Below are 17,876 nucleotides of genomic sequence, written 5' to 3'. Positions count from 1 at the left end.
TATTGACTTTCCAAAGTCTGCATCCTCTATTCCATCATGGTTACTGTGCCTTTAACAGCTTCAATCTCCTCTTTCAAGGCATCAGTAAAATGTCTGATCATTTGCTGAATGTCTGCCTTAGTTGGTAAAGCCTGTAGAAGCTAGTATCTATGTCCTCTGAAATAGTCTTATTTACTTGGGGCTGCTTTTGCGCATCCTTGTGTGACTGTCCAAACTGACCAAGGACTGGAGTTAATTCAGGCAATAGACCTGCCATTTCGACGGGGAAAGGTAGGTCTTCCACGGTCCTTCCCGCTGCTAACTCATCCTCTAGGGAGCTCACCCTTCTGAACCTCACCTGCTCAACAGAACCCAGCTCCAGTCCTGGCCGTTGCTGAGAGTCTGCCAGGCAGGCACTCATGTGGTGTGTCCCTCCGCATCTCCCTCAGGGGAGCTAAACGACGAGCAGCTGCCGCTGGCTCCCTGCAAATCAAAGGCATCTCAGGGCAATCTCCCAGCAAGAGGGCTCCGAAGGACCCGGCCGTGCAGGAAACCTTCCAGACTCCACACTCATCCCCGAGCTACCGACCTTTTAGAGACTCGTCAGCTACTGCGGGTGATGTAGAGCACAGGAAGCTCCCGTTATCCCCCTTTTCGGCATGGGGTATTGGGGGACCTGTAGATTGGCGTTCTCCTGTCAGAACCTCCTATGGAGCGAGGAGCAGGACACGCTGCCATCATGGTCAACACCCCCCCCTTGAAAGGACCCATTTGGCAGCCATCTTAGAAGAGAAGTAGAAAGTGTGCTTGGCAGGGTTTATAGAAATAGCTGAGTTTAAACACCATACGCGGACACACCAGGTTCTATACTGTATGACCAGCAGCACAAGGATTGTAAAGACTATTGTGAAGGGGCCCTTATATGCACACAAATCTTCAAACCTCATCTGCTGTCTCCTCCACAATATAGCTAGCGCAATCACAATAATTAGGGCTCTTACGGTAGACATCCCATTTGTGAATGCCTCTTGAAAAGCAAAAATGTGTTCATGTCTCTCTATTTTTCTCCTCTCTCACTCCTCTCAACCAACAAACAGATAAAGGAAGTGATATCAGGGGAAATAACCTGCAAGCACATAACAATAAAAATGCATGTTAAAATGCGCATATACATGTGGGTTAAAAGGCACCTCAATGAAAGTCAATGCACAACTATGTTTCAAAGGATGGCAAAGCCCATAAGGGCCCATTCACACCAGCAACCCAGCGTTTTCATCCGTTTGTGGTACATTATTTTTAAGAATATTTAGAGGTTTGCCTTCTTGCATCTCCTCGGAGGTCACTTCCTTCTTCTTTGGGCTTTTATGTGCGCTGCATTTTCAGTGTGTTTATGTGCATTTGCGTGTGTGCTTGGGTGTGTTTGCAGTGTGCAAAAATATGCAGCTTGCTGTACTTTTATACACTGTATTGTGCTGTAATGGTATAAACTATGCCCATAGGACAACCTGGAGTTTGGAATGCTGTGCACTGCAATATTAGGCTCCATGCACACTGGGCGTTTTAATAATGCTGGTAGCATTAACTGTGTAAAGGCATGTTTGCATTAGCGTTTAGCCGCATTTTGTAGTGGGGTTTTTTTCACCAAAAGAAAAAAAATTTTTTTTTTGCTCAAAAAGTCCAAAAATGCAGGTTTGCCACGATTTACAGCGTTTTTCAACGTTAGAGCATTTTTACAGCTAAAAAAAACTCTAGAAACCCACTAATTCTGGGGTTTTTTTTCCAGCCAGAAAACACTGATTACAGTCTATGTGTGCATGAACACATAGGATAGCATGCTGGGGAGTTTACTGGCTGTAGAAAAAAAAAACATCAAAAGCCAAAAACCGCAGCTGTAAAAACGTCCAGTGTGCTTGAGGACTTACAGTGAAACAGCACTTCTCTCTGCTGAGTTGCAATGCTAGATCAGTTGGAATACTTTATATTGATAACTAAAGACCTTCTACTAATTGTGTGGACCCCATGTTTTGTTTTTCTTTGCCTGATTGAATTATATTACGTAGTCACACTGTAGCACTTGCACAACAAAGCTACTTCTGAATGCCGAGAGCATGATCAAACATGGCGAAAAGGTGAGGGAGGGAAATGGAGATGTGTGCCCTTCAATGGACTTTGAGAAAATATTTTTTTTTACGGTGAGTACAAAAATCCTATTTTCTTTCTTGCCTCCATTAAGGGACACAAATGATAACAGGCTCAAGAAAACAACAGAAAACTGGGAAAAGCCTACAGCTCAGAGAGCCGCCTGAAGGAACATAAACCAAAAACTGGCATTAAATGTGGCTGCAACAATCACATGACAGAACGTGAGAAGAGAAAACCATGTGACAGCCTTGCAAGTCTGGGAAACATACTTTATGCAGAGAAGCCCAAGATGTAATCACAAACCTAGTAGACGGTGGAATAAGAAGTAGTGCACCCTTAAAGGGATCATTTGGTATTAAAAAATGAGAATCCATCTTCCTAAAGGCAGCAGCAGCTGCCTCGCACAGTCCAAAACACATCCATTCAAACCGAGGGTAATGGGCCTTACCACCACCTTGTCCCTATGCAGAGCCAAAAAAGATGCCTTGGAGGAGAAGGACACCAGCTCAGACACAAAAGAAATATCTTGTGGTTCAGAATAGAGAGAGGAATGTCAATTATAGGTCCAAATCATAGATTTCTGTAGCACACAGTACCAAGTTTATGTCCTACGGATTCACAGACCTTTTGTACAAAAGTCTTACTCTTAAAGTGAGAGGTCAATGGTCTCTGAAAAAGAATAAAAAGAGCAATAAAACCTGATAGTGCTGAAAACCAGACACTGCTCCAGATCCAGCTGCAAGAAGGAAACCTCCCACAGAGAAAAATCCTGGGATGGAAGCCCAGACACTCACACCAAGTGGAGTAACCCTTCCATATCCAAAAATAATCAGTGTAAACAGACTTCCTAGTCGGAATAACAGACGAAGAGATGCCTCTATGCAATTCTAGTGACCGTTAAGCAGCATGGTAAACTGGTCCATGGAACATAAGATCCTAAGTATCCGTTAGCACCCATGCAGTGCACCACCACATCTATCTGGGCCAGACTAACGAGGATCATAGGAATATCCTCCATCTAGATCCTGCGAAGCAGACAAGAAAGATGTTTCAGGTATGAGAGGCATCAATTAAGGTGTACTGATCCAATTGAGCCACAAGATCATCCATTGTTTCCGTTAGAGCATTCCTATACCTGGAAACTAACTTGTTCAGTTTGCTGAATCTGGAGACAAGGAGGCCCACATCCAGCTTGCCAAACCTGCAAAAAGGTCCTGGAAAACCTCCGGGTGCAAAAACCACTCTCCTGGGTCAAGGCTATGCCAGATGAGGTGGTCTGCCAACTGTCTTGGAACATACAAGTGCTGCCCAGGACAGGACCCAATCTACCTCTTGTTTCAGTGAGACTTCTGGTTCAACCCTGATTGAGGTACAATCAAGGCATTGCCCAAATTAATCAAGGCATGGGATGACCCTCCAGTAGTCTAATGGTCTAATGCTGCAGATATAGCCAAATACCCTGAAATTGTAGGATGCTCACTGGGAGCCGAGACTCTGCCAACAGCCAAGTCACCTATACCAACAGGGTGCCCAGGACTCCTCCCCAGCCCAAAATACTGGTGTCTATCTCGAGCATTCTCCAAATGATGTTAAGGAAAGAGCTACCAGGCCATAGACAGCCTGGCAACAGCGAATCAGTCTGTCCAGAGACCAGAGAGATTGACCCATGATGACAGTATGCCGTATTGTAGAGGTCTGGAGTATACCAGGCAAACAGCATTGCTTTAAAAGAGACTACCAGAGACTTCAGAAGTGGAGAGTTTGAATCTGAGACTAGCATTGTAGGAATCACAGACTCAGAGATAGTCCTAGCCCTCAGAACCTGGGCTTTAACAGTCATGCCAACAAAGCTAGCGAGCATGAAGCAAGATAGGAAATTAGTTCTTTGTACAGAGAATCCTGGAGGATCTGGTAGAACCCATGCATCATTTGTCAGGGGTCTTACCAGATCAGCATTAACACATCTTCCTGGGCCAATCTGGAGCAGTGAGGATACCCCTGGCACCATTCTGCCACCAGAACTGGTGCAATGACACCCTAATCCTGAAGACCTGCGAGAGCTTGACAGGGATCTGCTAATCTGTGCAGTCAAAGGAACACAGGAAGGTTGTAAGTGTTAAAATGTGAGGAGGCAGGGAGCAAAACTCTAATTGCAGTTCTGGAATATCACTTTTTACACCCAAGAGTTTCACACGCATGCTGTCCAAGCCTTTGCAGAGGTCACAAACATCCACCAATTCTGGAAGGTGAAGAGAAAGGTTTATTTGAAGATTTGGCAGACTGATTACAAGGCCTTACAGGCAGACCAGGAGCCAAGCTTGGGGGGAAACTTAATGAGGGGATAAAGGGAGTGGAGAAACAAAAAGGGGCGTTTTTAACATACAGGAAGATAGAGTTCTGGACCTAGAAAGTGCTGCCAAGAGTTCTGGACCTAGAAAGTGCTGCCAATAGCTCTGGACCTACAAAGTGCTGCAGAGCTAACTTTTACCGAATTGGAGTCTAGAAAGTGCCATACGCAGAACCAAGTACTCAAAAGTCACTTTCAGGCTATCTCCACATGTCTTGTTCAGCAGGGTCTGGACACAGTACTCCAAAAGCCAGGATGAGGATGACCATGCTGAAAATCTGCAATCAGAGAGAAGAAACTCTAGCTTTGATGTTGAGAAGAGTCTTGGTTGAAGAAGAAAGAAAAAAGAAAAAAAAAAAAAAAAAAAAAAAGCTAGTTAGTCTTAACACAGCAGGACTGCAGAAATGATGCCAATCCCCCTGGGGCACCAGCAAAAAACTGAGGCACACCTAGACAGAGGGGTTATCCTAGGCTGACCTACATCTTGTTTTGTTTTCCAGCATCCAAGTGCCCTGTAGGCAGCAGTGTAAGGTTAAATACTTCCTGTCCTGTAAATATCAGTCTTGCCCTGTTAAAGCCTAATTTAGTGCAAAGCTATCTTGCTGTGTTTATAGACATGACACTGCATATTTAGGCTTAGTTTGAAAGAAAACGTGATTGTGAAACTCACAGCACAGACCCATTATTACTGATTTATCAGTCAATCATTTTCCCTTTACCTTAGATACAGGTGATTGTGTGGTACCACAGAGACTGCGCTCTATCTCTGCTGTTGGAGTTCGTGACAGACCTCGGCCAGCGACTTGCTTTCTCGCAGTTGTATTGTCCAAAACTAATTGAGAAAATCAAAAAGAATAAACTAAACAATTGTTTAAACAAAAGTTTTTGGTGTTTATAAAAAAAATTGAAATTAATGAAAAAGGGACACACTTATGCTTATGTGTTCCCATAGCTACAAGACCTAGAGCTATAATATTGGATTTCACCCATAGTGCCACCCACTGGTGAATTCTGGTACTGCGAAGCAACTGTAAAACCTAAAAGCAGTGTTACAATCCCTGTCCAGGACTCCCCTGCTCCACTATAGAACATTCTTCCAATGACAGAGATATGAGAAGAGGAGAGCTGTACTGTAGTCCAGCAGGGGAGAACTAGACAGAGCTGACAGCACTGCTTGAAATTTCATTGCAGCAATGGCAGCTTAGGTATCGTCAGCTCAATACACGAAGTTAGGAATTTACTGGATTGCTTGCATGGTCAACAGAATTTTTTTTTTTTTTTTTAAAGCCCAGACATGTACTTTCATGGTTCTCCATGAGAGCCACCAAACCTCAATGGTAAGACTCTATTCAGACATTAAAGCACCCCTAAAGGCTTTTTTTTTGTTCTCCAATTAATATAATAAACATGTTACACTTACCTGCTCTGTTCAATGGTTCTGCACAGTGACCCTGAAGCTCCTCTTCTAGGGTCCCCCACCAGCGCTCTCAGCTCCTTCTCTTCTGCATGTGCCACTATAGGAAGCCGATTCCTGTGGTGGCACACGTGGGCTCGCTCCCAAGCTGCACTGTGTGGGCCCATGGACACTCAAAGTGCGGCTGAGCCCCACCCCCGCTTCCTTCTCACAGGATGTGATTGACAGCAGTGAGAGCCAATGGCTCCCACTGCGCTCAACCAAGTTTCTGCAAGCAGGGAAAGAGGAGAGAAGGCAGCTGGCAGCCGGGCACAGTGCTGGATTGATACACGAGTCAGATAAGTATTTAGGGAATGGAGGGGAGAACAACAACTGGAAGTATTTTTTTTACCTTAATGCAATGCATCAAGGCAAAAAAAACATTAACTTGTACAACCACTTTAACCGTTTGCCGATGCCCTATAGTAGAATTACTGCTACAGAGTGGCAGGACTGGGCAAAATACGTATATATACATGATTTGCATTCCATCGGTAGGGGGTGCACGCGCCGTCATTGGCGGCTAGAGATTTCAATCACCGGGATCTGGCCGGTGATCCCCGGCCGGCACTCATTGATCGTCGGGGAAAGCTGACAGGGGAGAGACCTATGTGTAAACACAGGTCTCTCTCCTGTCAGCAAGGACATGCTGCTTTGTATTTCTCTGCACAGCAGAGAAATACAAAGCAGCATGTCTCCATAGTAAAACAGACACAGCACAATGTAAAACGCACACTGCACACAGTTAACCCTTTGTTCGCCCCAGATGTTAACTCCTTGCTGCCCAGTGTCATTGCTTTTTATTAGCACTGATCACTGTAATAGTGTCACTGGGGATGTCAGTGGCAGTCAGTTCCCCCCGTGTCAGAATGCCCGCTGCAGTCCTGCTACAAGTCGTTGATCGCCACCATTACTAGTATTAAAAAAAAAATTTAAATCCTGTATATATACCGCCATCTGTAGACGCAATAACTTTCACATAAACCAATTAATATACACGTATTGGAATTTTTTTTTAACAAAGATATATAGCAGAATACAATTTGGCCTAAATTTATGAAGAAATTTTATTTTAAAATTGTTTTTTTCTTCAAAAATCACTGGTCTTTTTTATTTTTTCTAAAAACCACAGAGGTGATCGAATACCACAGAAAGCTCTATTTGTGGAGGGAAAAAAAAAAGACAAATTAAATTTATGTACAGCGTTGAAATGGAATGGAAAATGGAATATTACCCACCGTTAAGCCTCTATATAATAAAAACAGGATTTTTTGTTACTCACTTTACTATGATCTCTTTCTCTGAGTTCATTGATGGATAAAGCGCATCTTAATCTTGACAGTGGGGTTTATAGGTCCATCTACAGGAGTAAGACACTAGGCAGAAAAAACTCAAATGCATATGGGCAGTCCTAGCTGGTATAAACCCCCTCCTTGCTATAAGCAGCTCCGTTAATAACAAAGCAGTACAAGATAAAGGGAAGAAAAGACAGGTGGGTGCTGTGTCCATTCCAAAGCAGTGCCTCAAATGAGGGGTGAGAAAGGAGCAAAAGTAAAATAAGCAAACCATGTAAACCCCCCCCCCCCTCAAAAGGGGAAAACAAGGGAACCTCAAACAGCGGCCTGAAAAACCTTGTGGACAAAACAAGCATCTGAGGATATGAACATATCACCCTTTGTAAAAAATTGGTACAGGAATGACCAAACAACCAGGGCAGATTTCAGACGCAGATGCCTGATGTCAGAACACTAGGAGGCACTAAGCGCCGTGGTAGAGTGTGCCACATCGAGGAAGGGAGGAGCCCACCCCTCATGGCACAAACTTGAACAACCATCCCCCTGATTCAATGAAAAATGGTGGAAGGAGGCCCAGCCTTTTTGTGAGCCGTCCGCAATCACAAAAACCCAGCTCCCGGAAAGTCGTCGTGGGAGACAGGTACACTTGAACCGCCCAGACCACAACTAAGGGATAAACAGCAACCTCCACAGTGTACGAAGAGCACAGACACAAGGAAGGCCCTCATTCAGGTAACAACAGGTACAACCTTCAGCAGGAAGGAGGAGCACAGAGAACCATCTCATCTCTGCACAGAATCAGGTAAGAGGGTATAGTGGACAAGGTTGCCAACTCTGCCACTCAAAGGGACAGCAACCAAGAAGACTACCTTCCGGGAAAGAGTAGGCAAAGGCATATCACCAATATTCTCAAAAGGAAGCTCCTGAAGGACCAAAAAAAAAAAAAAAACAGGATCATGACTCAAGGAGGTCACACTGGCAGAGCCACATGTCGAGCCCCTTGGATAATGGAATGATGAAGCAGAGAGGAGCCAAGGGACAGTGAAAGAATATAAGGAAAGAAACCTGACCAGAAATGGTACTTAAGACAAATCTTGATCAACGCCCCATTGAAGAAAGTCCAAAATTCAAGCCACCGAGAAGGAATGCGGATGTAGCTACACAGCCGTGCACAAAGAAATGTAATCCTGCAAAGCGGGGTGATAATTTTCAGAGAGATACAATGATAGGTCTTCAGCATGGTAGGAATCATTGAGCCAGACTCCCCTCTGACTCCAGAACCTATCATTAACTAAGCCAATAGGCCAGCAACGGTAAAGTAGAGGTGAACATCAGCCCTTGGTACAGAGGATCTTCTCACAGGGGCAGCCACCAAGGAACGTCTGAGACTAGTCACACCATGTTGTTGTAACAAGGACAGCAAGGCAAGTTAACAGGAAGAGCAGAATCCCCTTAGTCTCTATCCTGCGCAGCAGATCAGAAAGCAGCACGAGAAGGTATAAATTAGGTGATAATGGCTCCATGGTTCCAACAGACTGTCCATCGCATCCACCGGGGGGATCCCTTTGCTCTTGCCACAAACCTCGGTACATTCCTATGGAGACGGGACCCAGGAACTCCACAGCTGTTGCGTCCCACAGCAGAGAGCGTTGTCAATACACGTCCAAGTGAAGAGACCACTTGCCCGGATCCAACGTTTGATGACTCAGATAAGTCGCCCATCAATTTTCCATGCCAGGAATGTACACAGTGGAAAGACCCGGCACATGAAGCACTGCCCACCAAAAGACTCCAGAGGCCTCCAGCACCACCGCCACACTTTCCGCACTGCCTGACGGCATAGGAACTTGGCCCATTCAGTAAGCGCCTGCGATAAAAGCCAAAACCAGATGCAAAGCAGAACCAGAAATAGTAAACAATAGGCGACAGCTCCTGCTATCCTGCCCACCGAAACCTTAAAGGAAACTCCACCATTGGTATCATGTTTGCCATATACAACCCAAAGCTGAGAGGACCCATTATGGGGGAAAGAGTCACAACTGTAGAAGGCCTCCTAAAGCGGATAACACAGTGATAAACGATTAGGGGTTAAAAAAACCCCATTGCGGACGTTCCCAATCATGACGGCTTGGGAGCACCCAAGAATCCCCCTTTGAAACAAACTGATTCTGTACACTAAGCAAGGGACAAGAACAGCCAACGCTGGGCATGACAGCAGCAGCGTCTGCCTGCAAGCAAGGGTTCTAGGCCCACATTACAGCTGTCCTCAGCTCAGGCACAGAGTGCAGGCGGCAGCCGTAGCAGAAACAAAAGGGCAAAATGCTTCATGGTAATAATGTATGCACAGTAGGTTTTAACCAGCCCAGCCCCATCCACCATGGTACGGTCCAGCGGGCCAAGGGTGCTGGCAGCAACATACCTGCCACTGACATAGGTGGTCATGTGATCCCTTCTTCTCGTTTAAGTCCCGGACAGAGCTTGCCATGAAAGCTTGCATGTTATACCAGGACAATGATTCTCTCCTCTTATGTCCTTTCCAGGACCAGTGCAGGTATAGAGCACGGGTGTAAGAAGAGCAGCAAAAGCAGAGGATCTTAAGTTACAACAGATATAACAGTCCCCCAGTGCCCGCCTATCGTAGCTCCAACCCTCCAGACAAGGGCGACAGGCTGCAGCCAATCTGCCCACAACACTGGTACGGAGCATTGTGTGAAGGGCGGACCAGTAAGAGTGGATGCCCTCAGTAAACATGGCAGGTGCTACAGCATGCCCAAAAAGCTGCTCATTCCAGCCCCATTTCCTTAACAGGGCAAGGATGCCGGCTCCGGCATATCCGCAAGTGATGAATGGTAGGCGCAGGGCCCACTGCCGGAGGCCACAAAGCCAGATTGTGTGGTGGAAATACTGGAGGGCTTCGCATCAAATACTGGCTGGGTGGGGTCCAAAGTACTACCCTGACCGCAGCAGCGAGTTAAGCATACCCAAACATGCACCACATGCTCCTATGGGCCCTATATCAATCAGGAAAATGGGGAGGAGGGCCCGCATATAGTAGATCCACCAAGGCCCTAGTGGACCCCTTCTGTACCAAACCAGGGGGTCACTTGCACGTTGAACACCTGCAGCAACACATGACATGCACTCAGGCTCACAGAGCCAAGAACCCGGGGGGAGAGTGGAACAGGCCATAGGGACTGGCAAGAGATGCAGGCCTGGAGGGACAGATGACAACCCCGCAGGGCCACGCCCGGGCCAGTAACGGGCAGCCGACCTAGTGCGTAGTTAAAGGTCTGTATGTGCTCGTTAGCCAGACCACTGAATCTAGATTATCCAGCCCGTTGCCCAGCCTGGCTGTTGACTGAAGATCTAGACAGGAAAAAAGGCTAGGTAACCACAAGTTTCAGCAGGGAACTAGGTTATTATTCCTGAAACACTAGGCAGAGATACCTGAGCTGCATACAGCAGAAAGGGTTTGATACCAGCTACTACTGCACATAGGCGGTGCCGAGCTCTTTTTCTGCCTAATGTCCTACTCCTGTAGGTGGTGCTATAAACCTTACAGTCAAGGTTAAGAAGAGCTTTTTCCGTCAAAGCAAGAGAAACTAAATATTAGAGTCTCTTTAATGAATGGGTTTCCTTTTTTATACCATAAAGGTTTGTGTGGCAATAGAGAGATTTACTGTGTAAGTAATGCTGCTCATCTACGTTTTATACAGATCTGTCTGACGGAATACAATATAAATGATGTCTAATTCCCAAAGTGGTATTAAACGCAAAAAACTAAGTTTTATATATTGCAGCTTACAAATCCTTAGAAGTGGCTGCATTAATTTCCTTTAGGCTTTTTTCCCCCCCTTTATTTTCACCTGGTGAGCCAACCAGTCTTATTTTTCAACTTAACAGCCCAAGCTGTCAGCAGACGTTTGAGTGTTTAATGGTTGGTCTCAACCCTCTAAGGGTCTTTACAATGGTGAGCTTTTACTCATTTGTGTAAAACCATTATCCAAAAAGAAAATAAAATGGTTTCTATAACTGGAGTTCAGGTTTAACCACTTCAGTTCCGGACACTTCTACCCCCTTCCTGCCCAGGCCAATTTTCAGGTTTCAGCGCTCTCACACTTTGGGTACAGTGTTGCATGACTGCGCAATTGCTATTCAAACTAAATCTTTATCATTTTGTTCAAACAACTAGAGCTTTCTTTTGGTGGTATTTAGCCACTTGCCTACCAGGCACTTATACCCCCTTCCTTACCAAGCCAATTTTCAGCTTTCAGTGCTGTCACACTTTGAATGGCAATTGCGCGGCCATGCAACACTGTACCCATATGAAATGTTTTATCATTTTTTCACACAAATAGAGCTTTCTTTTGGTGGTATTTACTCGCCACTGGGCGTTTTATTTTTTGTGCTCTAAACAAAAAAAAGAGCAAAAAAATTTGAAAAAAAAAAAGTTTTTCTTTGTTTCTATCATAAAATGTTGCAAACAGGTAATTATTCACCTTCACTGATGCGCGTTGAGGCTGAACTGATAGGCAGCACTGATGGGCACTGATAGGTGGCACTGATGAGGTGGCACGGATAGGCAGCACTGATGGGCAGCACTGTTGAGCTGGCACTAATGATGGGCACTGCTGGGCTGCACTGGTGGGAACTGATAGGCACTTGTGGGTGGCACCAATTATCAGGGCACTGATCATCACGCAGAACTGGCTGGCCGCAGCGCAGCCATCATTCAGCTATCTGCAGTCAGCAAGAGGTTAATCACCACTGGGGTTTTAATTTTTTGCTAAATTAACAAAAAAAAGACTGAAAATTTTGAAAAAAAAAAGAAAAAAAACATTTTTGTTTCTGTTATAAAAGTTTGCAAATAAATAATTGTTCTTCATAAACATAGGCCAAGATGTATTCTGCTACATGTCTTTGGTGAAAATAACCCAAATTAGGATTTATTGTTTAGCCTGTAGGAAAGTTATAGAGTTCACAAACTATGGGATCAGTGGCAGACTGACAACTCATGGGGCCCCCAGGCAATAGGGGATCATGGGGCCCCTGTGTCCTTGCCCAAACTCAAAAAAAGCCTATGAAAAAGGTACCAGGGGCATCTCATGGGGCCCCCTACTGAGGGCACTACCCCGGGGCAGTGCTCGAGTTTCCAAATGGTCAGTCCACCCCGGTATGGGATATATCTGAAAATTGATCCTGACGTACTGACGACCAATCTAATTTCTTGAGGCCCAAAAATGTCAGAACGGTACAGATATCCCCCAAATGACCCCTTTTTGCAAGGTAGACAGTCCCACGTAGTTGCTAAGAAGCATGGCGAGTTTTTTGAAGTTGTATTTTTTTTGTCATTTTTCGGAAAATGAAGAAATTTAAATTATTTTCACAATTTATTTTAAAAATACTGTCACCAGTGCAGTACAGCGTCAGCATACAACTGGTGTGGCGGTGATCAAGGACACTGACTGGTGACAGTATGAAAAAAAAATTTTTTTTTCTTCAATTTATTTTTTTTTTTATTACATTTTTTCCTCTTTTTTTAAGATTTCTTTTTCATATTACACTATGACCAAAGTAGTACAATGTTACCATTGTACTACTTTGGGGAAGTGATCAGTAATTTTTTTTTTTTTACACAATTTGCTTATAGCAAAGAATTTCTTTGCTATAAGCAAGCATTTAACTGAATGAAATCGATTCATTGAGATTTTTTTTGTTGTGATTAGTTGTGATAGGCCACAGCTAAGCACATGACACAGATGGGCTGTAATTGGCCCAGCCTGTGCATGTGATCACTGTGACCATTCACAGCTAGACACTTGTATACAATGTATGGCCATCCTTTGTATACAACTGTCATGTGACCTGTGTTTGGTCACAGCAGGTCACATGATACTGGCAAGAGGGCCGTTACACAGATCTGATGACATTGACCGTGGAGGGATGAGATGTTCGCCCGGCCATCATTTGACCATAGGCCGAGAAGCAAGTGGTTCTAAAGGCAGAAGGTTTTTTTTTTTTTTTACCTTAATGCACGCTATACGTTAAGGGGAGCAAAGCCTGCCTATCCCCCAGTGGTCAGACACACCTCCCTGTGCACCCATTCACTGGGAAGCCCCTTAACTCAGCTGAGAACAGAGATTATGTGATCACTTTAAAAAAAAAAGTATTCATACTTTTTTTATGTATAGTTTAATGTTTCATAGTGAATTTTTTCACACATTTAAGTCATTTTTGCAAATGTACTGCTAATTTGAGTTCACTCCAGTACAGTATCCGTAGTCTTCATTTCTACAGTAGCTGCCACTGAGACTAATCACATGATATCTGCATTTAGTAAGCAAAGTACAACATAAAACACAGTGGTTTCCATATGAGAAAAAGGGCTAACATTTTCACCTGTAGGAAAACAGTTCAACTCTGCTTTAAAACCAATGAAACCTTCATTACTGAGCATTATCGAGTCTCAAAAATGTAACTTAATGTGAAACAGTTGCATTGCATATACATAGGAGTTAACTGCATCCCTTTAACAATTTGTTACCTAGCTGGGCGATATCTGTGTAACCATAACTCTGCAATCATCACCCATTATCCATTGCATTTGCAGATAACATAAAATAAATGGGTAAATGTACTCACATAGTTTTCCAAATGACTCTCTTGCATGCTCAGCTCTCCACTGCATATTCCTATTGCCTGGACAAGACTGCAGGCTGCTGTTATACAAGGCATCCAGTTCAGAAATCTCTTGCTTAAAATCCTGCTTCCACTCTTGGCGTAAATCAAGGGAGCTCTTGGATAAGCCATATCTTGCGGGCTTTCGACCAGGGGACAAACTTGGGTGAGCACGATGTTCCACATTTGTACCGTCCATTTGTGGACTGTAATATCGACTGACATTATCAACCCACTGGTTTGTGGGGAGAGAGGCAGGCAAATGGACAGTGCTTCCAAATTTCACCTTCTTCTCTGCTTTGTAGGACTTCCCATGGTTACTAGAATCAGCCTCTATTTGCAGTTCTTTGAGTGACCCGTCATTTTGGTTACTCAGGTGATGCAAACTGGAACCATTGAGATTGCAAAAGCCATCATCAGATTCTGGGGAAGTGCTTGTCTGATCTGTGCTGACTGATTTGTTCTCTTGGCTTATCAGAGGTTGCAGATTAGACTCTGTATCGAGAAGATTTATTGAATCTTGAATATGATCCCCAGCTGAAGGTTTCTGCTCATAACTGTCAATTCCTGTAAAATTTACTCCAAAGCTACTTCTCTTTGGTGAACCCCCTTGCAGCCTTTGGAACTGTTCTGCCAGCGAGCGTACTAGCCCTTTACTTTTAGGTGCCTCAACTTTGCTGGGCTCAGAGATATTCAACTCAGAGTGCTTATCTAATAAGATATCCTGGCTGTTTGTTCTAGATGACACATTGGCTGGTTGAATGGTGAAACCTGTCGAACCGGCTGGAGATACTGAAGTGACACTAGAGGATCCAACTTTGTCTTCACTTACATGAATTTCGGTACTGACAGATTTGTGACAATAACTCGGTGGGTTGCTTCTGTCTGGAGACTGCACTTGTGAACGACGAGCCCATGGAAATAGTAATGATGGTAAAGAGCCAGATTTAATGCCATTGAGTTTCATCTTCCTGAGAGTAAGGAGACCATCTTTAGCTTCATGCTCCTCAGCCACCTTACCATTGTCAGGACTCCCACTGTTACTTCTTTCACCCCTATGCTTTTTGTTATGAGGATCTGGGCTAGAATCATCTGTTCTCACCATTTTATCAGCCGTGCTTTGTACAGAAGTTGAGGCACTCTCTGGGGAAATGGGATCTGTAGGAACACGATAGTTTGAAAATGTCTTGCTACATGGGCAATGGTCAGAAGGTGACAAGCTGGAAGACTCAGCAGACGAAGGAAGCAACTCATGGCTAGAGGCGAACGAGTATGTTAATGGAGTAGATGCGAAGTCCTCCTTTGTGTTTGTCTCCAGCATTGTCTGTCGCTTCATTGGAATTTTGTCCGAGATAGTCTGGTCACTGCAATTAAATGTATTGGGCATATTATTTAATGTGTACTGACTAGGAAATAATGCCAGAATATGAGGAAAGATATCTTGTAGGCCTTTCAGGTAAACACCTGTACTGTTCTCACATGACTCCATCAGCACGCTGCATGTAAAAGCATACCTGTAAGGCCTCATTTACACCTATGTTTTTACCGCTCCACTTTATGCGGCAATCACAAGGAAACAGAGGTGCTTTGCATCGCAGTGCGCCAAAAATTTTCCCCATGTTCAGCAGACAATACTACCCACTAAATGCAACCCATTTAACTGAATGGGGTAACCCCGAAACCATGTGTAATGCATGTGGTTGTGGTGTGTTAGGGTGGTGTTTAGAGCATCAAAACGTGATGGGGAGATGATACGCCTTCTCATCTCTTGTCAAATGCTCTCTGAAGAGTGATGGGAACATGGGTCTCTCTTCAGAAAGCAACACTAGTGTAAACTACCCCTTACAGAAGAGGGAATATACTTATCTTTCCAGCAGCCTGTTTAATAAAATATCATCTCTTTGCTGTTTCCTTACTACTGCAATTAATCCACACTTTCGGTTGTGGATTACTTGCTCCCTGCCACGAGCTGTGGTCTCCCCCATTAATTGGTTGAAAACTTTCAGCAGTCAGGGAACAGAAGAGGAGGAGGCATTTCATAAACAGGCCATCTGAAAGGTATTTTCCCTATTTTACAGGTATGCTTCCACATACAAAATGACCCTGTGCTGACAGGGTGACTTTAAATGTTACAAGTATTTTGAAAAAAAAGAGACATAAGTACGTGACTATAAGTTGTTTGAAATATATTAATGGAAAGTCTCCATTGCTTAACTGCAGTCAGGTCAAATGAAACTGTATGTAATGAGGCAACACGGATTCTTGCTTCAGACAAAATTCATAAGCAATTGTTTCAATTAGTTAAAAGAACAGAAAGTCCTACAAGATGCCCTTTTCCTATTACTGGGCGGTTTTTCAATCACACTGAATGTAACTGAGAAATCTTAATACATAAGACAATGATTAGCAGCTAAAATTAGTTAAGGCTTTACAACTTTCAACACAATGCAAAAAACAATACGACCAAGCTGCAATAGCATTAATGAAGAACACAAGGACTTCACTAGCAAATATGTTTGGAAGGCCACTGTTTTCTACAGCTTTACTCACATAATTTTTCTAAAATTTAAGAAAAACTGATTTTTGTAAGAAATTGGGGTAAGAGGTCATAAATATGAGTGATTGGAAAAAGGCATGTGACAAGTGTTCATTTCTTTGATTTTTAAATGTATTTGCAAACTTGGCACCTACCCCTATATGGAGGTGAACTTGAGTTTATATAAAAGAAAATTAAATATTTTTCTATTTTCTTTGTTCAAATATTTATTTTGGTATTTTGCAAATGGCATTTGAAATGCTAAAGTTAGGGTTATAACCATGGACTGAAGTCTATCCTCTCCCAAAGTCACCCTTAACAGTAGCTGAGTAAATAAAACGTACACTCACTGGCCACTTTATAAGGTACACCTGTTCAATTGCTTGTTAACACAAATTGCTAATCAGCCAATCACATGGCAGCAACTCAGTGTGACATGCCGAAGCTCAAACCAAGCGTCAGAATGGGGAAGAAAGGGGATTTAAGTGACTTTGAACGTGGCATGGTTGTTGGTGCCAGATGGATTGGTCTGAGTCTTTCAAAAACTGCCAATTTACTGGGATTTTCATGCACAACCATCTCTAGGGTTTACGGAATGGTCAGAAAAAAATAAAATATCCAGTGAGTGGCAGTTGTGTGGAGGAAAATGCCTTGCTGATGTCAGAAGTCAGAGGTCAGGCTGGTTCAGCTGCAACATTCAGATGGTAGGGTCAGAATTTGGTGTAAACAACATGAAAGCATGATTCCATCCTGCTTTGTATCAAATGTTCAGGCTTGTGGTGGTGTAATGGTGTGTGGGGGATTTCCTTGGCACTAGCAAGGTGTACCTAATAAAGTGGCCGGTGAGTGTATTCCTGCTCATCCGTGTCTGCCTAGTCAGCCATTAAAAGTAGATCCTGGTGCACAGAAGCAACTCCCCTGTTGCAACATCCAAATAAAGCAGAAAATGAATCCAGCACACGGCCTCAATTTATACTCTTTCATTGTAATACTAGCGTAATAGTTAAAGCGTTATTAAACCCAAAACCAAAAATGTAATATATTGCAGCTTACAAAACATCAGATGTGGTGGCTGTATTCATTTTTTTTTCTGTTTTCAGCTACTGATCTAGCCAGTAACACCACTCTGGATGAAGAGGCACAGGGGGCAGATTTGGACAGCAGCATTGTCAGTCTGGGGGGGAGGGGAGAGTTAGAAGTACTAGAAGATTTAGATGCACTAACAAATTGAAGCTAACTCCAGCTAATACTTTATAATCAGTTTGAGCAAACAGTCTTTTTCCTTTCAGGATAAAGGTTTTACATAAATATATAAAAGCTGATCATTTCAGGCATCCCTGCTAGACTTACTGGCTGGACAACCAGATGAAAAAAAGAAGAAATCAAGCCTAAAAAAAATCCTTACGCAGCCATCACATCTAAAAATTGGTAAGCTGTAATATAATG

General features: G+C 43.7%; 1 protein-coding gene across 4 annotated transcripts in view; it reads right to left on the bottom strand.

Moving 5' to 3' along the window:
• LOC149462284 (ubiquitin carboxyl-terminal hydrolase 54-like) overlaps positions 1–17,876 on the bottom strand; it is a 73,290-nt gene that overhangs the window by 22,077 nt on the left and 33,337 nt on the right. For all 4 annotated transcript variants that reach the window (XM_089677080.1, XM_089677082.1, XM_089677083.1 and 1 more), the window contains 2 exons: positions 13,859–15,258; positions 5,188–5,300 (listed from right to left, as the gene is read on the bottom strand). In XM_089677080.1, coding sequence (XP_089533206.1) covers positions 5,188–5,300; positions 13,859–15,258 — 1,513 coding nt within the window. The remainder of the gene's footprint in view (positions 1–5,187; positions 5,301–13,858; positions 15,259–17,876) is intronic.

This window comes from Staurois parvus, unplaced genomic scaffold, assembly GCF_062004578.1.
Source record: "Staurois parvus isolate SC_StPar_1 unplaced genomic scaffold, SC_StPar_1.0 ptg000177l, whole genome shotgun sequence".
Classification (NCBI taxonomy): domain Eukaryota; kingdom Metazoa; phylum Chordata; class Amphibia; order Anura; family Ranidae; genus Staurois; species Staurois parvus.
Note: the sequence above shows the minus strand (reverse complement) of the source record. Positions and strands in the feature narration are given on the sequence as shown.